The sequence below is a fragment of the Sylvia atricapilla genome, chromosome 9, assembly GCF_009819655.1.
Source record: "Sylvia atricapilla isolate bSylAtr1 chromosome 9, bSylAtr1.pri, whole genome shotgun sequence".
NCBI classification, from domain to species: domain Eukaryota; kingdom Metazoa; phylum Chordata; class Aves; order Passeriformes; family Sylviidae; genus Sylvia; species Sylvia atricapilla.
Genome location: NC_089148.1, coordinates 27,420,039 through 27,429,908, shown reverse-complemented (window position 1 = coordinate 27,429,908; position 9,870 = coordinate 27,420,039). Strand labels below are relative to the sequence as shown.

The 9,870-nt window shown below is 42.6% G+C and overlaps 1 protein-coding gene across 1 annotated transcript; it reads right to left on the bottom strand.

Moving 5' to 3' along the window:
- Positions 1–7,027: 7,027 nt before the first annotated feature.
- Positions 7,028–8,118, bottom strand: TACSTD2 (tumor associated calcium signal transducer 2). Its single transcript, XM_066325573.1, has one exon. The coding sequence runs from the start codon at positions 8,116–8,118 to the stop codon at positions 7,189–7,191; it is 930 nt and encodes a 309-aa protein (XP_066181670.1). The 3' UTR covers positions 7,028–7,188.
- Between the last annotated feature and the right edge of the window lie 1,752 nt (positions 8,119–9,870).

Here is a 9,870-nt window from a genome sequence, read left to right as displayed (position 1 = left end):
AGGCCCTGTTGTTGTGGAAGGTAAAGAAACACAAATCTTTGCCTTCCTCTTTAAAGGCAAAGAGCCACATCCTCTTTGTATGAGCACTGCTGAGTATTGTTCAGTGTTTGTTGAGGTACTCCTTATGCCTCCTTTTTTTTTTAATTACCAGGGCCCTCCTGTGACAGCTCTTAGGCACTGATGTTCATCGCCAAGGGAAATCCGTAGTGACCAATTGTTGCAGTCCAGGCCAAGAGGGAACTTTATTTAGTGATAATCTTATAATTTCCTCTGACACAATTCCTTTAAGACCTGCCCATTATCATAAGAAGCACGAAGAGTAAAATCTGTCAGTCAGTAACACAGCGTTAATTTTTGCGACTGTCTGCTCCAGTCACAAAACCAGCTGAGCTGTAGCAGCAGCACTTTGTCTAACCCAAGGCTTGTGTTTCCTGACAGTCCCAGCTGTCAGGAAATGAAGAACTGAGATGAAAGCTCTCAATGTCCTTACTAGACTTCGTATTTGCTTACTTTCCTGGTTTTCTCTCTTTAGAATTCTCCATTCCGAAGACATTAAGGCTTTTTACCATTTCTTCTGTCATTTTTCCACCTCAGTGTCTCCACTCTTTATTGAGTTGCTGACAGCATACTGGTTTGGGAGTTTTTCTTTGCACATTTCTTTTTGCAATTATTTGTTTCTCCGGTGCATTGTTTAACTCTGTCTGCATAGAGGAGCTACTCCTGCATTCCTGACTTGGCTAAATTCTTCTAAAAACCCATGGATGTTTTGAATGTGCAAGGATAGGGCTAAAAGTTGTGTTCTACATTCTGCACTTCTCAAGTTTCCTCAAGTATCATCACTTGCAATTAAAACTTCAAAGCAGACAAGCAGCAAATACAGCACAGGTAATTATAGGATTTATCAAATACCAGCACTAAATATATCTCCGGATGAAAAACTGGTAAACAGTTGAGCAATTGTTGTAGTGGTTTTTTTTTCCTCTAAATAGATGTGTAGTAGAAAAAAACCATACTAACTTATAATTTATATTGTAGCTTCTCTTGAATTTTAATGAAGGTGTGTGCATGCAACTTTTTTTTTCTAGAGGAAATAAAATAGAATGTTCTATGGTAAAGAGAGGTAGATTAAGACAGTTTTGTAGCTGAGTTTTTGCTTACAAGCCTCGTCTCTTCTACAAAAAAAGACTGTAATTTCATTCCAGAAGAAGAGCAGAAAGCAAATTTTAAAATTTTAAGAGTGTAGAAGACCTATTTAGAGGTCATAAGTTATTTCCTAAGTACAATTAAACAATTAACACCTTAACAGGTACAATTTTCCTGTGTGGGTGTGCCCATTAGTATTTGTGTATCTCTTTATATAAGTAGTTGTTCTGAACTGAATGAGGTTTTGTATATGTATGAAATTACACAAGCAACTGCCAAATCAAATAAAAGTAATGAAAAGTAGTTTAACTTTGAATATAAAAAGTGTTTTTCTGTGCTTGGTATACACATACTTCATATTTGGTACTAAAGTCTCTCTGCTACCAATTTTGATCATCACAATTTAAAAGCTGTCAGTTAGAATATACAGTCTTCAGCTTCAAATTAAAACAATCACTATAAAATATTAAAATATTTGGCATTTATATAAATCCAAGGAAAACTTATTAATTGATAGTATAGTAATTCAAGTTTCAGTGTAATTCACTTCTGCTCATGCATGCTGGGCTAAAATCTTGGCTGAAAAAACGCACTCCATCACTTTTGGCAAGTCAGAAAGTGGATTTAATTCCACTTAGTCTGTTTGGCCAGCTGAAATATCAGGAGTTCACATTAATTTAAAAGATCAGATGACGCTTTTCATTAATACCAAGATTTTTTCCAAATGTTGTGCACTAGGACATCCTGCCTTGATACACTGAGTGTGTTATGTACTACCTGTCCTTTGCCCTCCCTTCCCCACCGAGATACCAGTTAGAGGATGCTCTTCAAGAATTTAATAGGTATTAACTATTGCTGCATATTATCTCTGTTGTCGATGGTTTTAAAAAAGTAGTTTTAAAATCCAGAAAATGAAGTTACTGGAGCAAACAGAAGTTGACTCTAAAACTGTTCCTCTAAAAGTTGTCAAAAAATTCAATGCCGAATTTAATTCCAAAACACGTGTGAGGAGGCTGTAAATAAGGAGTGCTCTTTTCAATGCTTTCTAATTGTTCCAAGCAGCTTTTCTGGGTGTAAACAGAGCAGCAAAAGTGCTGAGATTTCTCACTTCAAGCCTTACGAGGACAGGCATTTATCTCAAAAGATAAATTTGTCTCAAAAGAACCACCTGAAGATGGTTGGGTGCACGTACCACCAGTAGTGCCGGGCTCACATGTAAAAACCTCGGCGGAAAATTAGCAGTGCACATTTTCATAATTCCATCTTTCATTTAGATAATGCAAAGTCTGCCTAATTGTTTCTGTGGTGCTTGATTGGGGCTGGAGTGAGGCTGTAGGAGTGTTATCCCTCAGGATCCCAGGGATCATTGTGCAAATGAGATGTGGATCTTGTCAGGTTGCCTGGCGTGGATGAAATTTTAACTAGGTGAAGCCTGGTACAAGAGATTTGGTTAGAACTGCTGAAAAATAATAGTAAAAGTTCTAGAAGCTCATTTTCCCTGCTTTGATAGCAACGGTAATGACTAAAGATTAATTTTAGCATTGACCAAAAAAAAAAAAAAAAAGATGTAATTGCAGTATTTAAAACCCTGAGGCAAATCAGTGGAAATGCTTTGGAAAGGATAATTATACCTGCATGAGGAAGATTTGTTTAATAGCATTAACTGGCCCAATTAAGGAGAAGACGAGGAAGGGCCAATCTGTTACTTCTTTAACTGTTCGCTGAAAAAGTGATTTCTATATTCCAGCAGTAGAAATTGGTTTGGCTTTTTCCATGGTGATTCCCCAAGGTTTAAACATTTTAAGAACTACTGGGGGATGTTGTCTCCAGCTGTCAGTAACATCCCAGAGATGCAGGTGTTCCTCCATCCCAACAAGAAAGACCTCGGTGTATTTACATGGCAGTTGTTAAAATTCTCATCAGTAACCTCATCTGGCATATCCCAGCCTAAACATCCCTGAGAGATTATGCTTAAGTGGGGAAGGTGGGACAAAAAGAGGATTCTTTGCTGGTCCACAACAGCAGCAGGTTTGATGGTTTTGCCTCTGATAAGAGCTGGAGGCTGCAGAGTGATGAGTACTGAGGAGGATCTGCTGCCACGAGGTTTTCCTGAGGGCTTCCCTGCCCTGACAGTGGTGTGTGTGTTTACAGTAGGTGTGGAACACACAGGTGTGTGCACACGCCAGCACCTACAAACTGACACGGGCGTTTTGTGACAAGGAATTCCAGGGTGCACTCTTGGAGATAGAGGCAGACACAGATTTTACCAGGGGGAGTAGAGAGAACAGAGTTGAAGAGGGTTTTAATCCTTATCTTTCATTTCCTCGCTGTAGTGCTGCCGTTGCTTCTGGCACTCTCCTCAGATCGTGAGCGGTACAGAAGTTCTCGTTGAAAGCGAAGGCCAAGGCTCACTTTGTGCACTTGCCCAGGGGTAGAGGCACTGTGGATAAAGGGCAGAACTGGCCTCTTCAGAGTTGGAGTGCAGAGAGGGGATTTTTTTTCTCTGCATGGGTTTGATTTGAGCTTTCCAAGGCAGCCAGTTGGAACTGCAGAACCTAATTTAGGCAACAGCCAGCTCTGGCATTGTTATAGCAAGCACACCCCGTTTTTAACCCAGGCAGGCAACAGCACAAAGGTGTCAGGGTCTGCAGATATATGTGGGAAACCTGATGGTTTGTTTTAAGGATCTCAGAGTGCAAAAGACACAACAGGGGACAACTCAGTTTACTCAAACAAAAATGCACCTTTATTTAGTGTGACAGTGGGGAGAGAAATAAAGAATAGTAAAGAGAGAGAGAGAAAGAGGGGAAGGGGATTATAGCTACCAGCGTGGAGGGACAAGTCCTCGAGGCCTCGATGCCCATGGACACGATCTTCTCCAGTGGAGTGTCCACAAAAGTGAGTGGGGGTCTCCAGGGCTTTTATAGGTTGGTCAAGGTGGGAACCAAAGTGAGGGGCACAGAGCCAGAGCAGGAACCAGCCGTGTTGAGGTTGGGGCTCAGGAACAAGCTGCAAACCATAGTTCTGGTAGGGACAGACCAGTTTGGGCAAGTAGCCTTGGCTCAGTCCACTGTGACCAGATCCATTGTTCTGGCACTCCGTTCTCATGGAGATGCAGACCAGTCCTCTGAGACTTGGCAAATGTCCCACCTCGGCCAGGCCAGGGCTCCTTTCAGAGTCTGGGGTCTCAGTCCTCAATCTTTGGAGACAGTCGTGAAGCAGATCACATCCTTGGACGAACTGACAAAAGGAACTCTCTGCTATCACCCACAGGACCCAGAGCCCACTGCAGAGAGCACAGGTCCTAATTACTTAGATAAAATGAGCAAACATTCCATTAAAACAGGATGATGTAATCAGGAAAAGGATAGCTAGAAATTTTAGAGTTAACAACCTCAAAATGCATCTTCATTTTGCAAAATGTAAAGCTGAAAAAGGGCTCATTGTCTCTTTTTCAGTGAGAACATCAGGAGTGGTAAGGAAGTCAAACAGGCAGAATGTGATGGGCTGTTACAGTAAAATATGTGATCTGCCACGTGCAGAAAAGATTTGGCGTGGGAGGTGGAAGGAGAGAAACGAGCACTCAGCAGCAGCAATGGGTCTGTTTGGTTTATTCAAGTCCACATCCTACAGTAGCTCTACACAGATTTATTTGAGTACAATGATCTAGTCCAGGGTTCTCTGAGCCCTCTGCTTCAATTAATCTCATTCTGTTGATTAACTGCAGATCCCTTATCCCTCCTATTAACCAACCCTAGTGCATTTCCAGTCCCTGACCAGTGTGCAGTCTTCACTGGTGCTGAAGGACTAGCAAAGACATAACCAACCACAGCTCGTGGCCTTCATGAGGCAGTCCTTTAATGAATAATAAAAGTCTGAATGACACCACAACAGCCTTTCTTCTGTCTTTATAATCTTTCTTCTTTCTCTACAATCTCAGCTACTGAAAAAAGCAGGAGCCAAGGAAAGATGCTGACACTGTTTTCAACAGTTAGTAATTTTTGCCTCTTGTACTGAATATGATGTCTAAGTGTTTATATTATAATATAAAATCTCATCATTCACCTTGAAAATAATATTTTTTCCTATGATGGGAAAGAGAAAAATGCAAGGATTTTAAAAGACTGTTGAAAACCACCGTAGATCTCCAGAAAAGACTGAACATCTCAGGATCCCTGAGTGAAGGACAGCCCCAGCCTCTCAAACAATGGCTTTGATCTGCTCTGCATAAGTTAAGAAATTGGTTAAGAAATGTACTTGAATGATTTTTATTCTCATCCTACATTTCTTCAGCTGAGAGCCGCTCAGCTCTAGATTTTTAATTTATTCTGTTTTATAAATGGCTACTCACAAAATTGTGTGGAGTTAGGCTAAGTTCTGAGTTTTCCTACAACATGGAAAGATCCAGCCTAGATCTTAAACTCTCACTTCATCTTCTCTCAGCCATGTGAGTATTCCTGAGTGACAAACTACCAGCTTCAGTGTGTTGCTGTAAGGCACACAATGAATTATAGACCCTGCTCTGAAACTGTGAGTATATTAATGCTGCTGCTGCAATTGCATAAAAATCTTATTTTGGGAAAACGTGACACACCTGCCCAAGCAATGTACCCAGAATTTTCCAGCAGGTAAGTGAACAAGTGTGAGGTCAAATGGAAATGGTGTATGCTGAACCAAATGTTATTATCCAACAGCGTCTATAAACAAAGGCAGGAACAGAATCAAAGCCTCTTCCCTTTTCCCCCTGATATCCTTTTCATTCAGTAGAACTAGAGCTGCATATTTAATGGTTTGCTGTGGAAGCAGCACATTCCTGACTGTTGTTGGAATCACAAATGAGCAACACTGAAACTCCATTCAGAGAAGGAAAGAGCTGCTGGCCCTGTGGCAGTGCCCAGGTGGAGCAGGCGCTGCTGAAGGAAGCAGGTGAGAGCGATGGACTTAGACATCCATCTGCAGCACAGAGAATGGAACTGACAATATCCCAACATTCAACAATCAGCATTATTTCCTTTAAAATGTCCTTCACAGCGGGTATAGCTCTCCAAACCAGGAATGCAGCAGATGAGTAGGTAGCAAAGCAGTCCAGTTGGCCAAATTCCAAGTTCAGTAATTACACTCTGCTCTTAAATTCCCCCGCAGCTCAGTTGGAATAAAGCTCTTTTTCAGCCTGTCCCGGAGCATTGTGTAGTGTTTCTGTGAAGCTGTACAACACTGAAAAATATCTCCTCTCATTAAAATTGCCCAGGGAATTTAGGTAGACAGAAAGCTATTACCAGAGTTGGAATGTGGGCAGAACACCAAGGTTAACTTACACTTGCATGTGGATCAAGGGATCTTTGCTGACGAGGAGTGTCAGACCCTTATTAAAGAGCACAAGTGGGAACAGCTCACTGTTGTGCCTGAATACAAACCCGGGAACTTGGGATCACCACACCTGGAAGCAACCCAACACCTGGGATGTTTTCTAACAAATCACTCTATAAAAGCCTCTGACGTTGCAGAGTATCATATCATTACCTTATTTGGTTATTTGGTAATATTGATGAAATTATTTTTTGATAAAAAAAGTTCCAGAAAGTTTTTTTTTAAATACCCCAAAAGAACAAAAAACAAACTGCATTTTAAAAAAGTCTACCAAGAGAAAAGGAGCAATATAGCCCAAATATGCTGAGGCAAGTGCTTTAATTTCAGTAAGTAGATACACCAAGAACCCCACAGAGTATTTAAGTATTTAAGCAATCTGAGCCAGGCCTGCAGCAGGAGTGAAAGCATTCTGTCTTATGTTAAACAGACAGCTGTAATAGTTTTCTTACCCTCAAAGTAGGAGTCATTTAAAATAGTTAGATAACTGACTCCCAAATTCATTTATACCCCAAAATTTTTATTCTTACTAAACAAGAATAATTTAGAACAGTCACTGAACAAATTCCTGTAGGAAGGAAAAAACTCCAAATCCATCTCATATACCGAGTCTGTTCTTTGTATTTTGTACCTTTTTTTTTTTTTCATATTTCTTCCCCTAGTTGCCTTTCTTCTTTCAGCTCAGGGCAGTTCTGAGCTTGTGGCTTTAATTTCCCTCATTTCTTTACACTCGAATTTTTTATATGTCCTTGTGCGCAGCCACCTGAGGATGAGCAGCACGGCGATGCCAACGCCCGCAGTGAGGAGCACCACGGTGACCACAGCGCCGATGCCAGCTGCCAGCTGCCTCATGCAGAACTCCGGGGGCTTTTCATCCACGTAGTAAATCCAGAGCTTGTCAATAGCCAGAGTATCTCCATTGACCGAGACAGTTAATTTACTGTTGGAGTGGAACACCGAGTCATTGTTCACATCTTTTTCAAAGTAATAGGCCACATCAGCTATATCTACATCCCAGCTGGGTTTCTTGCTCTGGTGCAGGCGGATTTGGATGAGCGGGGGGTCGTACTTGATGGCTGCGATGTACTTGGGGTGCAGCTTGTACCTGCTCTCAAAGAGCCGCGTCAGGGCCTTCGTCACGTCGGGAGCGTGGAAGGCGTTGGATCGTCTCTTGTGTGTCAGCTCGATGTAGATCCACCTCGTGCGGACCAGCTCGCTGCAGCTCAGGCCCCGGCCGCCCTTCTCGGTCCTGCGCACGCCCGCGCTGTTCACACACCAGCAGGAGCTGGACTGGTTGCACTGCCTGGCTTTAAAGACTCCGCTGTCCTCGCAGTCGGGGTTGTAAATGCCATCGCTGTCCAACACCCCTTGGGGGGGTCTCCAGAGGCGCTTCTCCTTCAGGGGCATCATTTCTGCCTTCATCAGGAGGCATTTAGAAGTGAGGGTTGAGCAGTCTACGGGGTGATCAGAACCTGCCAGCCTGCAGGTGCAGTTCCCAGGGCCGTCCTGGGCACACACTGCCCACTTGTTGGTGGCACAGGTACAGCTGTCGTTGGCTGGTGAAGCGGCTGCCAGAATCAAAGCCAGCACAACCCCAAACAGAGGCTCCATAGTGCTGGAGAAAAGCACAGATAAAGTCCTGAGCGGCAGCAGGCAGCATCCAAAGCTTCAATCCGCTGATGGAGGCTGCTCATTCCCACACACTGGTGTGCTGCTCCCTTTATTGATTCAAATCATACCCACCAAACAGGTTCTTCTTCCAAAACAACTTTTGGCATCTCCTTCCCAAATCCCAGTCAACAGCTTCCCAGCTCCCTGTTTCTTCTCAGGGAGTGGCACCAGCCTGCAGCCGCCTCCCTCGCTCCTGTTGATGAGGAAACAACAGGGAAGAGACAGCAGCCAAGCTCCTGCCCTGGGCTCCCGTTATGGATTAAAGACAAGCAGCCGGTCCTTTTCCTTCTTCAGACTTTGTGAGGACTGTATGCAAATGGCTGTTGAAGGAGTTTCTTCCACTTCTGCAGGAAATCCTACTCCTCCACTTCCATCATGGTTGTTCCTGTTCCTTTCACTGCACAGCATCTCTATCATTCCACTATCCAGATTCTTATCAGTTATGGACTTCCTACTTCCATAGCTTTATTAAATAAAGCCTTTGGGAGTTTGATAGCTGCTGCCTGGAGCAGCTGCTGTTTCAAGAGGAAGCACAGCTGACCAGGTTGATGGCTGTTCTCCTGCAGAGAGCAGCCTCATTTTCCGGCATGGAAAGCTTCTCTCCCACCTTTCCTTTGCCACATGCTCGTCCCAAGGCAGCACTAGGAATACTGATTTTCATGCTTATGTTACCCTTACAAAGGTGTTCGTTATTTCTGAAGAAATTTTTTCAATCTGAGCTTTAATAATGCCTTTCACAGAACACTCCAGTGGCTCCCAAGTCTCCCAGTGATCTACAAACCTGTATTACCATCTCCACGTGCTTTGGCAGCACCTGCCAAAGATTTTCCAGTTTGCATGAAGTCAGTCCCATTCGTCTGATTTGTCAACCCCTGTCAGACTGTTTATAAATCATTATTTTGAGAGCAGTGATGGGCACAGAGCAGTGTGTGCTCTGCACTCCCAGGCAGCTCCTCCTGTGTGCTGCCGACCTGAGCGCTGCCCCATTTCCAGCCCGTGCAGGCTCCTGCCGGTGGCTCTGTGTGCACACTGGGAAGGATCCTGCCTCCCAGGGAGGGCTCAGAACTCAGAATAGGTGTAAAATCAGAGCTCCACATGGAAATGGGATGTGAATACCCTCTGCCAAAGCAGGACGCAATCTGGATAGTCCTTCAGGTAACAGTAACTGTAGTTACCTTTCTTGGAAAATAATTGAGATCTACAGCTAAAACTATTATTAAAACTGCCAGGTAAGTCAATTTGTCATGTTGATGATTCTGTAATAATTTAGCAACTCTTTTCCCATTTCTAAGTCATTCATTTACCCACACTACAATAATGTCCTTTTTTTTTTTCAATTTTCACATCCCTCCTTCAAAGTCAAAATCCATTTAACTATCACCTACCTCCTCATATCTTGTCTATATTTTATTTTATGTTATTTAAATGCCAAATGTGAAATATAGTTCAAAATAAAAGTGCATTTCATCATTGACTTTTCCTTTTACTGGTGGATTTTCCCCTCTGTAAATAAGGAAGGAACAGACTTACTTCAAAGACAAGCTTTTCCAACTATCTATATACTTATATATATATATTAAAAATATGTAATGCTTCTATAACATCAAAAAAAGCATTATTTCTTTTAATCCATGCTAAGCTGGAACAGCACTAGAAGAGTTAATTATTTACAACAGCAGGCTGTAAAAGGAA